The sequence below is a fragment of the Heterocephalus glaber genome, unplaced genomic scaffold (genome assembly GCF_053883595.1).
Source record: "Heterocephalus glaber isolate CG9 unplaced genomic scaffold, H.glaber_assembly_v1.0 deba00000594, whole genome shotgun sequence".
Classification (NCBI taxonomy): domain Eukaryota; kingdom Metazoa; phylum Chordata; class Mammalia; order Rodentia; family Bathyergidae; genus Heterocephalus; species Heterocephalus glaber.
In genome coordinates, this window is record NW_028258151.1 from 21,485,042 (window position 1) to 21,500,700 (window position 15,659).

At 47.7% G+C, this 15,659-nt stretch overlaps 2 protein-coding genes and 1 pseudogene across 3 annotated transcripts in view; 2 read left to right on the top strand and 1 right to left on the bottom strand.

Annotated features, from left to right (window-relative positions):
- Positions 1 to 3,117, top strand: LOC110350643 (spermatogenesis-associated protein 31A1-like). Its single transcript, XM_021264395.2, has 4 exons — positions 1 to 300; positions 1,003 to 1,060; positions 1,651 to 1,702; positions 1,926 to 3,117. Exons 1-4 carry the CDS (start codon positions 106 to 108, stop codon positions 3,115 to 3,117), a joined length of 1,497 nt encoding a protein of 498 aa, XP_021120054.2. The 5' UTR covers positions 1 to 105.
- A 129-nt stretch (positions 3,118 to 3,246) lies between these two features.
- On the top strand, positions 3,247 to 5,177 carry LOC147829533 (spermatogenesis-associated protein 31C2-like). The gene has a single exon (XM_087205531.1). It carries the CDS (start codon positions 3,247 to 3,249, stop codon positions 4,288 to 4,290), a length of 1,044 nt encoding a protein of 347 aa, XP_087061657.1. The 3' UTR covers positions 4,291 to 5,177.
- Positions 5,178 to 5,197: 20 nt separating this feature from the next.
- Positions 5,198 to 15,659, bottom strand: part of LOC101707232 (cell cycle control protein 50A pseudogene) — a 57,610-nt pseudogene continuing 47,148 nt past the window's right edge. The window contains exon 3 of the transcript XR_015448961.1: positions 5,198 to 9,818. The product of XR_015448961.1 is annotated as a cell cycle control protein 50A pseudogene (transcript). The remainder of the gene's footprint in view (positions 9,819 to 15,659) is intronic.

Here is a 15,659-nt window from a genome sequence, read left to right on the forward strand (position 1 = left end):
TATGATGAGGAGGACACAGCTCTGTGATGCAGGCCTGGGCCCTCCTCCCTACCCCCGGAGAGAACTCTCAGGGCTCAGTTGCCTGAGAGCAACACTGCGATTCAGATGATGGAGAATCTTCTCGGTCCTCTGAAAAGCCTTAGCGCCACATGGCTGAGCCCCAGCCACACTGCCTTTGCGATGGATATGATCCTCGCCTTTGTGGGTGGAGTGGGGCTCTTCCTTTTGTTACTGCCCTGGCTCCAGGGTGAACCAACCTTACGGCCATCACCATCGAGGAAAACTAGAAACATCAGAAATGTAAGAAACTCTCAGCCCAGAGCCAGCAGAGAATAATTCTCTCTCCTTTTACCACAGTTTCCACTTTTCTGAGTCAAGCAGACAGACTGGTGAGAGGGAAAACTCAGACAAGAACACAATATCCTTCCTCTGGGACAGGCAGGCCAGGGCAGGCAAAGTGGGCACCGGGACATCTGTCTGACAATCTCGGATCTCTGGGTGGTTTGCTGGCCAGGGTGAAGGAGAACACAGTAACTCAGTGGACAAGGACTGGATTCCTGAGAGTTGGGGATCTATGGGGCGGGCCAGGCCCTGAGCACTGCTTCATTGTCCCAGTCTCATGGCAGGTGTCTCAGGGCCCAGCCTTTGCTCTGTGCTGGGCTGAATCAGGGGCTGTGCTGAGGGCCTGAGTCCAGCCCCATCCTAGGCTACAGCTGCCTCTGAGGTCTCTAGCAGGTGCGATGCACCTGTAGAAGTGAGTTTGTTTTTTGAGCAGAGGATCAAAGACCTCTTATAGGGGATCTCATGTTAGAAAGTTGCTGGGTTTCTACAAGAAGGACAGAAAAAATATTGTAATTTTAAAAATGAGTAAAAGGAAAGAAAAAACACAGGTTCCTTAATTCACTGTTGAGTAGCATAATATTCATGAATACTGAATGTCTGCAGCTTGACTGAGAGAGGAGAATCCAGACTGAGCCTCTCACTATTTTTCTTCTTTCTCAGCATCCAGTGCTGATGAGGTGGAAGAGCAGGAGTAGGAAGAGGACAGGTGCTCGCCTAGGTAAGGCTCTGCCTTTCAGTCCTGCAGTCCCAGAATTAACATGACCTTGCTTATCCCTCAGGGACCAACACCAGGACTCCAAGGTTGTCAGCTCCAGAGCCCTGAGAGAGGGGCTCCTGGAATGGCAATCAGGAGCGGGGATGCTTCTCAGGCTCCCTGCTCAGAATGGAGCTGTGCTGGGACAAAGAAGGGTTTTGTCCAGTAGGGGGCAGTGCAGGCAGCAGAGGAGCAGTACAGCCTGGATTTGGAAATGGGACCTCCAAGTCCAACTGAGGCCCAGCTGTTAAAATTGGCAGAGGCTGATTCCTTCGTGAGATGACCCCATCCGTCCAGCACAGCACAGTTGTGGGGACCGTGAATGTTGAAGGATGTGGAAGCACTTTGTACTGACAAAGCGCTGCCCATCTGTGTACTATGCAACCACTGTCAGCCAGGGCCGGAGGGCATTGGACACCGATGCTTGAGCTCTGGAGTCAGACCTCCAACGGTGTCCTCTAAGGGGACATTCCCTTCAGCCTCCTGTAAAATCCCAATCCCTTCTTCACCCTTCATCCTTTATAACCTAGTTTCCCACTTCCCACCTTTTGCAGACTACCAGATTTACCAGAAGTTGGCTAAGAAGCTAATTCCCCTTCAGAAAAGGTAAATAAATCTGTCCTTTCTTCTTTCCTTCTAAGGCCTGTGATGTCACAAAGCAGCATTGGTGTAACCTGGGAGAGGGAGATCCTGGGAGTGGGGGATGTTAAGACCCTGGGGTGAGGAGCAGCAGGAAAACTAGAGTCGGGGTATGGGCTAGTGGAAGGGCCAGGGCCCAACTGAGCTCAACCCAACCCCTAGCTACAGTTACAACTCCTATTTATTACAGCTTGCAGAGGCTGCTCCCTGGCCAAGTAAGCTCTCAACAGCCCGTATACCAACACCACCCTGCTGATGCGGGTACCAGAATACCTGTCACAGCCTCACAGCCACATGGGCAGAAAGCAGACCCTGCTGCTCCATCCCTGGTAGAGGCAGCCCCCTCTCCTCTCACTCCACACCTTCTACCTCTGGCCTCTTCTCCATCACCAGGCCCATCAGCAACCTCCTCCGATTTTGTGTGTTCACCCACACCCCTTACCAACTCTCAAACCCCAGAGCCCCTGCTTCCCCTGGGAAGACTTTCACCCCAGCCACTTGCACTTTCCCTTTCCCCACCACGTCCCCCAGATCCTGCCACAACCCCACAACCCTGGTGGGACACAAAAGAGAAGCCAGAACAGCAGCTCGGTCCTCAGCAACTCTCATATCCCAAGATCCTGGGGGCCCACTTTTGGCAGAAATGGACCCAGCTTTTCTGGGGTCTGCCCTCTCTGCATAGTGAATCCATAGTGGCTGCTGCCTGGGTCTCTCAGAACCCTCCCGTTCCACACCTTCCCACCTTCTTATTCAACAGAACCTCACATGTTTGCCCAGTTCACATGCAGGATAAAATGTTCCCGCTGCTTCCCCTGCCCCAGGCCCCATCCTGTCTAGAGTCCCGATGCCCATCCCAATCCCAGCCCCCAGCTCTGGGTCAGCCCCAGACTCGGACCCACCCCCAATCCTCTCCCCCTGTCCTGTTAGCACCCTCTCCGCCCCTCAGTAGGGGCTGTGGAGCATCCTGTTCTACATCCCATAACCTACACTCACTCATCCCAGATGAAATTCAACACCCAGGAAGGCCCTCGTCGAAGAAACACCTAGAACACGGGCGGACTGTTCCCTCAGCAGTCCAAAGCCCTCAGGAGGGTTACTGTCCCTCCACTCCCAACCTTTGCCAAGGCAAGGGTGCTGCTGCCATCCTTTGTGAGAGTTTCGCAATCAGCTCTGAGCTCTGGGAAAAACTAGAGCAACACATTCGAAAGTGGCACGTTCGACACCAGCGAGACCTGCCCTGCAGGATCCAGGAGTCTCCAGAACTCACACAGCCTCAGTGTGACTTAGCTCATTCACCTCAGGTAAAGGACAAACCCGGGCTCTCACATTCGTCTGTGTCTACAGGTGAATGCAGCAAGGATGTGCAGAAGATGAGGTTCTAGCTGAGGAGGGACTCAGGCAAGAATGTGGGGCATATTCTAGGCAAGGACCCCAAAGATCTCTCCAGGGCCCTAGGAAGGTCCCCAGTGAAGGTTCTGGGGGTGACCTCTGAGGAGTCAGAGAGAAACCTGATGTGGCCCATAGACAGTGACACAAGAAATGACTCATTCGGAAGCAGAGATAAGACACATCTAGAAGGCATGCTGAAACCACATTTGGGTGTGAAGATGTGCCAGATCCACGAGGGGCTGATCCCTCTGAGAGTGCGCCGGTCTTGGCTCACTGTCAATGGTGTCATTTCCACGTCTCACACCCACATGGAAACCAGAAATCCAGCATCCTCCAGGGGTCAGGAAACCTGTGTGAGCACTATCCAGAAGTTTTTCTCCAATCCACACACTCAGCAGGACCTGGAGATGCACATTACAAGGCGTAGGGTGAGGCACAGGTGGGGCCTCCCCCTCAAGCTCCTCAAGGCCGTAAACATCTTTAAGTCTACAAAGGCTGCGCCCTCACCCTTTCCACAGTGTGCCCGTCCCTCCTCCTCTGGCGGTGTGTCCTGGGCCGACTTGACAGTGGAGGATGATGCCAAGTTCCTGGGAAAACCACCTCAGGGATGTCCGGGAGAGGAGGCGACAGTCAGGCAGTCTGTCCCCACACTGGGCAGTCTCCTTGTCTCCTCTCTTTTGGGTAAGGAGACCGAGAGGGCCCTGACAGGGATCCCTCTTGGTGATGGCCAGGGGTCCTCAGAGGACCCCCTCACTAGACAGGACAGCGAGGGGCCTTCACAGCAACTCACATCCAGCCTCATGGGCAGAACCCGTGAGAGCAGGACCACCCAAAGGGGTGGCAGAGGCAGCCCAGAAGTCCCCTTGCTTCCTGGAATATGTGTCATCCAAGAGGCAGGAGAGCCAGGCCTTTGGGCAGACACTGGGAACAAGTTTCAGCACGGAGTAGAGGTCAAATCAGTGACCAATTCTCAAGTCTGTGTCTCAGGCGCCCACCTTCCAGACTCTTCCACTGACATTCTCTGTGCTTCACACTGTTGGGCATCTGTGGTGTCCCACTGCCATCACCACAGCATGCCTCTAGGGGACATGCCAGCTTCACAGCTGTTAGGTGACCTAACGCAGGCAGAGGGAGCAGCCTGGGGCAGCAGAAGCCCAGGATCCTGAAACATCAGCACTCATTGAAGAGTCAAAACAAGACATTTGTCCCTGCTGACAAGCAGGAGGTTGGTAGGAGCCCCAGCTCAGGAAAACATGAAGACAGGTTGGGAGACTTGGGGGCCTCTGAGCCCACCCAGGATGGGGGAACAAAAGACACCTTAGAGAGTAAACACCTTCAGCTCCCACAAAAGAAACCAGTCCCCTCAGAAGGCTACTTCCAAAGAAGCATGAAGACATTTCTATAGTGGGCTTTACCTAAGAAAGAAATCAAAGGGCAGGAAGACACCCAGAAAAATGGCAAGCCTGCACCTGCCAAGGCCCAGAGTCAGAGACCAGCCAAAAACAGACCTCGTGTGGACCACAACACTGATGAGGCCCAGCACCTCATGACAACAACTGGGCAGACATTAGAAGCCAAAATGATGCTTCAGCATGAACTCTGTGCCCTGAAGTTCAATCGGCACAAAGAGGAAGAAGGTCACACCCCAATCTCCCAGGTTTCCTGCTCCTCAGTGCACAGGAGAAAGCCAGGACATGCAGCCACCCCCAAGTGCCACAGCTGTCCTACCAGGGAGAGGCGCCCCCGTGCCCAAGAGCCCTTGAAAACTGGACAGCTCAACAGTGAGCAGCAGGGCCAGAGGCATCCCCAACCCTCCTTCCCCATCAAGGCTGGGTCCCTAGTCAGCCCCTCCCAGGGTGGCCCAACAGTGTCCAGGGCACCAGGCCAACAGCATTACTGTCCAAGGCATGGTCTTCAGAGAGGTGTCTTGACTGGACAACAGAGAAATTTCTCTCCAGTCTTCCCTAGGAAAACACAGGTCCAGGAAAATACTTAAGTTATGAAGAGGAAAATGATTTTTCTCATGTTATGCATCCAAGATATTTACTGTACCCAAAAAACACCTATGTTTCCTCCTAAGAGAAATGGCTCCTGTCTGCTCTGTGCTTGGTGTGGGCTCTGGTGTCTAGAAGGGAGCTGTGTGGTGGAGGTGACAGAGGGGTACAAGCCCACCTTCATCCTTAGTTCCTTCACCGATCCTTGCTTCCATCGTTACAGGAACAAAAACTCTAAAAACAAGCCGGGGAAAACCAGTGACAACCCTCCAACCCCAGGATCTGGTTCAACCCATCTTTCCACTGCTCCCTGCTCCCCTACCTTATGGTAGCGGTAGGACCAGGGACACAGAGACATTTTAAGTTGAAAATTCCCCCACAGGTTCCACAAGGGTCAGAGTCACGTAGCTCCACTGCTCCCAAAATGGGTGGCAGTTTGCATGTGAGGATGCTGGGCCCTGAGTTCAGAAGTGGGAGAAATCTTGCCCTTGATCTCCCGGTGGGGGACAGATGATGTCTACCCTTGGGAAGCCCCTCCTCTCCCTGGCAAAGGCCTGGACGGAGAGGGACCTTCTGGGTTCAGCTTTGATGGAAAGTTCAGAGTCCCCATCCCAGAGCCTTGGCCCTCCTCACACTAGAGCAGCAATGAGGACAGAAAATCCAGCTGGCGGGGGCCGTGCCTAGTGGTGGTCAGGGAGGCCCTCCTCATGGGTGAACTAATGGTCCTGCTCACGGCTCATTTATCCTGGTCCATCTTGCGACTCCACTTAGCGGTTCTCGGTGGAGGCACCAGGGCTGTGCCTGCACAGTAACTGATGGACAGGCACTGGGAACAGGGAGATGTGGGAGGAGGATTGAAAATGCTGGAGCCAGGCAGGAAGCAGAGTGGCACAAGGATGGTGAAGGGAATGGGGCGCTCCCCAGGTTCCACTGTCATCCACCAGCAGACAGGAGGGGACATTACGGGCCAAGTGGCTCACCCTGGCCCCACCACAGGGCCCTACCTGCTCCAGATCCCAGACCCAGAGAAGCCACCTTCAGCTCCCACACAGAGGGCCAGATTTGAGAGGAGGCAGAGCATGTTAGCAAAGACTGATTTCTTATCAATACACTGGGTAACTGGTATATGTTCACCTCTTGCAGAAAGGATGAAATGACAATGGTGGAGAAGATAGAGCAAGGGAACCTGAGATGTGACTCAAAGTCTGGTGACCTGTACATATGTATGCAGCGCCAAGCCTGTCCCTAGAGGAGAGGAGGGACTCAGAAGGGTCCAGAGCCTGCCCTGGGGTCACACAGCAAGTCTTGCCTGGCTCCCAGCCCTTGCTTAGCCCAGAGCCCACAGGGGAGACGCGGTCACACAGGGTTTGTGCCACGAGGAGGCTGGAAGTGACCTGTCCAAATGCCTGGAGGAAGGGCCAGTCCAGGAGGAGAGCACTCAGCTTCTAGCATATGTTTCCCTTCCGGTGGGCTCTGGTCCTCATGGAAAAGCAGAGGGGCTCAAGGGGCAGGGAGAGGAGCAGCCACTTCTCCAGAGAGCATTTCCTGCGCTGTGTGGCCCACTGGGCAGCCACAGGCATGGCCCCGGGGCCTCAATCCTGGGGCCAAGCATCCTACACCAACCGCAGATTATCCAGACAAGGGGAACAGGGACAGAGACCCTCCCCCGGAGAGTCCTCTTGGTCTGCACAGAGACCCCACAGATTCTTCAGGTTGTTCTCAATCATTGCAGAAACCTCACAGAGAACCCTCAGACTCTTCACAGCCTTGCCGCAGAGCCCTCCCACAGACACCATGCTTACATTGCCCACAGAGACCTAACTTAGCCCTTGGTAGACACATCACATTGGTCCACAGGGCTCAAAAGCAGGAACCTCTGTCAGAGACCTCACGGGACACAGCCTTCCCACTGCCCCACGAGCCCACAGCTTCCACAGAGCCTGCACACAGACTTCTCACAGGGATCTGTGCTGCCCCACAGGCTGTCACATAGAAACCCAGTGCACAGCTTTCACAAGGGGCTTCCCTCAGAGACCTGACAGAGATGCCTCCCACACAGACACCACAACACAGCCCATACAGAGCTCTCCCACCCCACAGAGTCCTCCTGTGGAGACCTCACACAGAAGCTCCCGGGAGACTCCACAGAGCTCACAAGGGAACACTGTAGTCCCCATGGAGACTTCACCCAGGCTTCTCTCCAGAAACGGGAGGGCACAGATACCTCACACAGACACCTTCACATACCCTTTGGAGAAGCCTGAGCAGCTATCTTTCACAGGTCCTTCCCAGGGGAGGTGGAACCACTGAGCAAACTGGCAGTATAGGTGGGATCCCCACGGGTTTTGCCCTTGAGAACCTCAAGACACCCAGGCATTGTCAGCATCACACTACTGCACACAGCTAAATTAGAAAATATTGAGACAGCTGGTAATATATGAGCGCCCATGTTCACAGCAGCACAATTTATAATAGCCATATTTGGAAGCAGCCCAATTGCCCATCAACTGGAGACTGGATGAAGAAACTGTGTTTTTAAAATAAAATGGAGTACTACTCAGCCATTAAAAAATGAGAAATTACAGACATTTATTGCTAAATGGATGCACATTGAGGGGATACTCTCAAGTGAAATAAATAGGACACACATGTGTAAATACCGAATAGTCTCTCTAGTGTGAGAAACTGAAAGTGTAAGTAAGGACTAAAAGGTATAATAGATAATGTGAAATAGGAAGAAAAGGGGCAAAGGGGAAGGGGAAGTGGGAGGGGTAGGGGAAAGGAAAGAAGGAAATGGAATCAATATGAGAAAATAAAAAATGGAAACAAAGTCTGTAAATAGGGAGGAATGGAGGGGTTGAAGGGAGGGCAGGGGAATGGGGGAAAAATAAGAACCAAGAGAGATTATGGAAAGGTGCAAATTTCCAATGATGAATGTAACTGTATTGTATGCCTAAAATGTACCAATAAAATTAAGAGAAAGAAAAGGACGGTGGAGCAGGGCTGGGCCCTCAGCACAGAAAACAACTGCGGCACACTCACTAAAGGTTAACATTAAAAAGAGAGAAACTACTACACCCACATACTTCCCCTAGAGATGAAGGGCAGGGACTGATATCCTAAATAGACATCAATCACCTTAATTGGGGACCAAAACATCCCTAGCTAGTCCATTCCTTCCGGAAAATCCATGCACTCTTACTAGGTGAGTAGCTTTCCCCCCTCATCCTCAGTTAATCAATATTACCTGGGTGACTGTACTTGTAATCTTATTGATTGATCATGGTTTCGTCCCACCTCATTCCTACCTTGCGATTTTCCATTGGATCTTACAATTTTGTACCACTTTGTACCCACCTCACCTCGTGGCTTTGCCCCATAAAGAACCTTTGAGAAGTGGAGTGGGTGGGCAACTCACTTTCCAGTCCCCCTGCTATCTCTTAAACAAAAGCTATCTTTCTCTCAATAAATTTTTCCTACTCTTAACCTCCACTGTTCCTAGAATTCACTCTTTGTTTAGAGAACATGAACTCACATTTTGGATAGCCAGCAGGTTGACAGTAATAATATTTCTCTTATTTGGATTACTTGGTGCTCTATATCAACACCAGATGGGATTCTATGCCAGGGGAGATGCTCACAATGGGTTTTACATTTTCTAATTCCTTTGCTTCTGAAGAAAAGAATTATACGTTCTATATGTAGGCCTCCAAAATCCTTTCTTTCCCAGGTTTTCATGAGCTACAACTCTGACCCACCATGAGAGAACCATACAGCAGGACAACTGATTGCAGTGTGAGTGCAATAAATCCTCAAGTGTTTTCTGGAGCCTGGCTTTGGTGAGCCAGCATACTAGGCACAGGGGTCAATAACACAGTGACTTTACTCTCGGGACAGTTACAATGCACTGCCAGAAACAGGCATGCAGACATATACCATAATTCCAGCACTCTGGAAGGTGAAGCAGGAGAACCACAAATTGGAGTCTAGCCAGGGCAACATATGAACTTAGTGAGAGTCTGCCTCAAAATAAAAAATAAAAAGGCATGAGAATGTACCTCAGTGAGAAGGTCCTGGGTTCCATCCCCAGTGCTACCATAAAAAAGAGGAAAAAACCCAAATACCATACTGCTAGGAAGCTCAAAAAAGGGAAGACATAAGGTTTCCCCTCAGAGAAGCCAGGAAATGCTCCATCTTACAGCTCTGCTGATCAGACACCTTACAGAGCTCTTCTGGGCTAAAATCTATGAATCAGTCAAACCATGTTCCTTTTTTTTGGAGACTTTAGGGGTGAATCTCCATCTTTACTTTTTCTGCCCACTCATGGCCACTTCTATCTTGAACATAATCACATCAATCTTCCCTCTCTTTTTTCACATCTTCTTCTCTTCCACTTTTTTTTTTTTTTTTGATAGTGTCTTGCTCTTTTGCCCAGGCTGGTTTTAAAATTTTGTGATTATACAGTGTGCCCACCAGGATAATTCAATATAATGCTATTTTAAAGCCAGCCGATCAGCAACACTGATTCTATCTGCAACCTTAATCTTCCTTTCCCATATAAGGCAACATATTCACAGATTCTGGGGATCACGACTTGGACGTCTTGGATGAGTCACTCTTCTGCCTCAGAGCATGTTGAGAGTTGTTGGTGTGAAGATGACCGACAGTGCTTTGGCAGGTGCTCCAGGACAGGCAGGGGGCTAGCAGAGGGACAAAACAGAGAGTTTTAAAAACCAGAACAGGACTGGTGCATAGCTCTTCCCCACACTGTATGTTGTATTTGAAATGAAGATAATTAATAAGTACAAATTTAAGACATCATTTCACATTCAGAATCATAAACTCATAAGTCTTCAAAGATGCTGAAGCTGCAAATTACTGTATCTCCTAGTACACAATCAGGTGCTCCCAACATAACCTTTTCTAGACAGGCATGGTTAGAGTTGTTAGCCTGTCCCCATCTTCTTGAGCAGTGAGCAGGAAGAGATTTGGGCCAATGGGGTCTGAGCGGCTGCCGTGTACTGGCTCAGCCTTCACAACTCACTTTGGAGGGGACCTGCATGCTAGAGAGCACTTCTGAGGAGCATAGGGTTTATGTTATATTTTGCAGCGCTGTGGACTCAACCCAATGTCTTGTGCATGCTGGGCTCTATACTGAGCTACGCCCAACCCCAACTTTTGGGTTCTGAAGGATACCAGCCTGATACAGATGACTTCTTTTGGGAAGGACCCCAGTGGCATCAAATGCTCAGAATCAAGCATGTACTTTGGGTCATTGTCAGTATCCTCAATGACCTTCAAGGAAGGTCTTACAGGGGACTAACTGTGGGTAACTAATGAGGGGGTCACAGAAGGAGTGGGATTAAGGAGGAAGGAGGAGCTGGGCAAGCGGCAGGGGCAAGTAATGGCAGAGTGGGAAAAAAGGCCTAGGAAGCAGAAGACACAAAAGAGAAAGACTAAGCTCAATCCCAATGATTTGGGCCTTTTAAAGTTCAATTCTTAATTCTGGTGGCAACCCATATTCTAACGAATACCAAAAAGTAAAATATAGGTCATTACCTGAATTACCTTAGGTTATTTCTAAATTGTGGGTGCTAGGATTTTTAAGCTAGCTGCATTAATATTGTTGCCAACATTAAAATTAGAAGCATATAAAATGCATTTTCACTTTATTTTTTGGATAGTTTGATAAACCAAACTCATTAAGAGACTACTAAGTAGGCCAGGATTTAGCTCAGTGGTGCTGCCACCTGCCTTGAAAGCTCAAGGTTCTGAGTTTGATCCCCAGTACCAAAAAAAAAAAAAGTACTTAAGTAAAAAGTATAGTGCTTGCTACATAGATCCCTTCCGAGAGCTAAAAAGCAAGGAGAACGTTTTTGGTTGGGAAGTCCAACTCAAAACAAGGGTTTTGACCATCACAGCGCCAGGTGTGGTGCACACCTCTGTACTGTAATCCTGGCACTCTGGGAGCCTGAGCCAGAAGGATAACAAGTTCAAGCTTGGGTAACTTAATGACGTAGTAAGGCCTTATCTTTTTTAAAAAATGCAGATGATGATATAGTTGAGTATAAAGGCCTTGGGTTCAATCTCCGGTACAAAAAGAAAACAAAAAACAGTGATGCCGATAACTCCCAGAAAAGCAAGCTGACAGGGCACTTTTGGGAGCTATGAATTAAATGTAAAGAAAGGTGCAATGCCATGAAGAAGGTGCTACTTGGGGAGTGGGAAGTAGCCCTGGCCTCCTTACCTTCTTCAGGCACCCATCTAGCTCTTAGTACCAGTTTCCAGCTGTCTCCTACTGGGCTACAAAGTCTTCACCAGAGGCTCTAAACTTTGGGAGCCCTAACTCTCCACTGCCTGATGGCCTGCGGGAGTGGACTGGCTAAGCAATGTCCCCATTTCAGTGTTGCACACGCTTAAATTCCAGAAGCCCTAATCTAGACTGTTCCATTTCCCCATGAAGGCTGTGGTTAGATACTGGATTAGCATTAGTTTTGTACTACTAATAAGTCACATAGTGGGCAAAATAGGCTTTTACGATTTCAGCCACTATTTACTTGCAACACCATTTCTGGGAAGGTAGAGAATTCCAAACCGCTGGAGAATGAGTGTCATACTGAACCCATTTGTAAACTGAAGACTACTTACAACCTTCCTTTGGCATAGAGAGCAGCTTGTACCACAAGCAAAAGAAAAACCACTGAGCTAGGGGCCGGGGATTTAGCTCAGTAGTGCCACCACCTGCCTCGGAAGTGCAAGGTCCCAAGTTTGATCCCTGCTACCAAAAAAAGCCAAAAAACAAAAAACCCCAAAAAAACCAAACGAACAGTGCTAGTGTGTAACTTTATAGTAGAAAAGCCTGGAAAACACTGTTTCACCAGGTGGTGAAGTTTGCTATCGGTGATCTTGAATTTCTACACCACAGTCTTGATGAGAATGGCATTTACCTCTGTGATCTTTTTACCAAAAACCTATTAACACCAGTGCAACCCTTAAAAGAAAAACCTCCCTGGGTGTAGTGGATGCCTAAAACTCCAGATCTTTGGGAGGCTGAGTCAGAAGGATCACAAGTTCCAGTCCAGTGATAAGCAAGACTCTGTTTCAAAATAAAAAAGTAAAAACAAGAAGGTAACCCAGTCCAAAGACCGTGTTCACTCCCCAATATCTCAAAACAAAACAAAAACAATCTAAAAACACAAAATCTAATATTTGCTCAGTAATTTTCCACTCACTGACCCACACCCTGCTTTTTTTTTTGAGACAGGGTCTCACTATGTAGTTCATGCTGGCCTTGAACTTGCAATCCTCCCACCTCAGCCTCCCGACTGCTGGGATTACGGGTGTGAGCCACCATGCCCAGCTCCATGCCCTACTTCTTGGCTATCAAACTTCACTTATCCCTATACTTTCTTTTCATCTTTTTTTTCAACTATATTGATATAAAGTTGATAAAAAGTTGTAAAAATTGAGTATCTGACATGTACAACATGTTTTGCTGCACCTATACAGTGTGAAGTATTACCCCTACCAAGCTAGTTAAAAGGTCCATCACCTCGTCTAGTTGTCCTTTTTATCTGGTGCACCTGTAGTGGGAATGCTGAAGTTCACTCTCTTATCAAACTTCTAGTATCCACACAGGATCATGAACTATGCAGTGCATCAGATCTCTGGGACTCACTCATACTCTATAACTGGAACCTCGATGTTTTCACGACAGCCTCTGCAGTCCCCCCTCCTCACCCCTAGGCCCTGGGAACCACTGGTCTACTTTATGCTTTTATAGATTCCATATAAAAGTAACTCATTTACTATGTGCTCTCTCTGGATGGCTTATTTCACCTAACCTCCTTCAGGTTCATCCACGTTGGGATGTACATGATGGGATTTCCTTCTTTTTTAAGACTAAATAATGTTCCATTCTATCACACTGTCTATGTCCCTTCTTATGCAGTTGGACACTTGAATCTATTTATGTCTTGGCTGTTGTAAATAATGCTGAAATGCACATGGAAGTAAAGATACCTCTCCATCATATTGACTTCATTTTCTTTAAATATATATATATCCAACAATGAGGCTGGGAGATCATCTGGCAGTTCTATTCCTTAGTTTTGGAAGAACCTTCACATTGTGCTCCCCAATGGCTGTGCTAGCTGATAGTCCCATCAACAGCACCAAAGAGTTCCCTTTTCTCCAACCCTTGCCAACACCTGTGATCCTTCCACTTTTCACAGCAGCCATCCTAACAGGTGGTTTGGACTTGCATTTCTCTGACGCTTAGTGATAATGAATATACACACACACACACACACACAGGATGGCCACTGTTAAATCTTCTAAGACCACTGGCCTAGTCCAGCCTTCTGTGACCAGCACAGTGGGACCTATACCCACTCATCCCTGGTTGGTGGCTCTGATGCCTTGGCCTTGGGGAGTAGATCAGCCCAGCCTGCTCAAGAAAAGGACAGACTTGGCCCTGACTTTCCAGTTATTCTCCTTCTGGGCTTATGGTAGCTGTGCAGCCCTGCTGTTCTCTGAACTACCTTTGGGACATTTTCCTCTTTCTCATGAAGGATATTACATGTCTGATCACTGAAACAGGTCTGGCATGTTCTGTAGAATCCCTGAAGTCCTAGAGCTTTCCTTCATTTCATCTTGTCCTCCTTCTCTTCAGTCTAAGCTGAAGTGTTTCTACTTGCATAAAACAACTCAAAAACCTTGTTGGCCTCCCAACCACTTCACAGGGGTCCAAGCCGCAAGTCAGAGGCACCTCCATGGAACTACGCTCTGAACTCTATCCCTCACTTCTCCTGATACAGTTGATTGGATCCAGGAGTCACACTTGTAAACTTTTGACTGAATGGTTATCCAGAATATGTTTTCTGCTTTCTGTTTTATGTTGCATAATAGGTAAGCTGAGAATTTCCTAAATCTTCAATATGCTGCTTGTTTTGGCTTAAAAAATTATACTCAAGTTGTCTCTTCTCTCATTTTATTTCAAGCAGCAAGGAGAAGCCATGCTGTACCTTCAACATTTAGCTTAAGAAATGTCATCAGTTAAATAACTAAGTTTGTTCCTTACACATTCTACTTTCTTTTTTTATTATTATTGTTTTGGGCCAGGGATCGAACTCGGGACCTTGCGCTTGCGAGGCAGGCAGCAGAACCACTGAGCTAAATCCCCTGCCCCACAAATTCTACTTTCTACAAAATACTAAAATTCAATTCAACCAAGTTCTTTGCCACTTTACAACAAAGATCAACTTCCCTTCAGGTCCCAATGACAGGTTCCTCATTTCTGAGAACTCACCAGAACCACTTTTGAGTGTCCAGATTACTACCAACAACTTCCAGCCTCTACCTGTTTCCTAGGTTCAAAGGTGCCCCCATATTTTTAGGTGTTTGCTGAGCAGCGTCTAACTCTCACTACCAACATATGCATTCATTTTCTAGGGCTGCCACAATTAATTAGCAAAAACTGGATGGCTTAAACAACAGAAACTGGTGTTTTCAAACCTTGGTTCTAGAAAAACTCATATACATCAGCTGGACTCTTTTGTGAGTCTTCCCTCCCTGGCTCACTGAAAGCTGTCTTCCCTCTCACTTTTACATGTTTTTTCCTCTGTGCGTTTTTGTTCTAATCTCCTCTTCTTAAAAGAACAGCTGTCCCACTGGCATAACGCCTACCCAAACGACCTTATTTTGCCTCAGTTGCCCTTCAAGAGTCCTATCTCCAAATAGGGTCACATTCTGAGGTAACTGAGGTAGGACTACAGCATGTGAATTTTGTATGGAAGCAATTAAGCGCATGATGAATGCTAAAAACATGATGTTAGGTGAATAAGCCAGATATCAAGGACAAAGAGTCTATGTTTCCACTTAGTTGAAGTACAGTTCCTCAAATAGGAAAATTCAGAGACAGAAAGTTGACTAGTAATCACCAGAACCTGGGAAACAGGGCTGTGAGAATAAGAAGTTACTGCTCAATGGATACAGAGTTTCATTCTAGGATGATGAAAAAGTTCTGAACACGGATAACTGTGATGTTTGCACAATAATGAGAATACTTGGCGCCACTGAGTCATCCACTTTATAATGGGCAAAATGTTAAGTTTTGCATGTGTATTTTACAGTAATAAAAAAGAAAATGGCAGGAAAAAAAAGTACAGCAACAGAAATGAAGACTATCTCTCATGGGCTAATTAGGACACTCATCCATCACAGGAAGAGAAAGAATCAGTGATCTTGAAGATAGGTCAGTACTTTGGAGAAGAAACAAAATTAAAATTAAATCTTACATATTTCTTATTCATGTAACTTGTTAAAAAAATAACAGCTACAATGTGTTCCATGACTATAAGATATAGATAAGTAAAATTAATGACAGTTGTATCACATGGGACAGACAGAAAGACCCGAGAATCCTCAGTTATGTAATTACCTCCAGTATTAGTGAGGTGAGGTTGTGTCACATGAACGTAGACTTAGAATTCAAAATGTGTATCATACACTATGGGAAAACCACTACAAGCTTTTTAAGT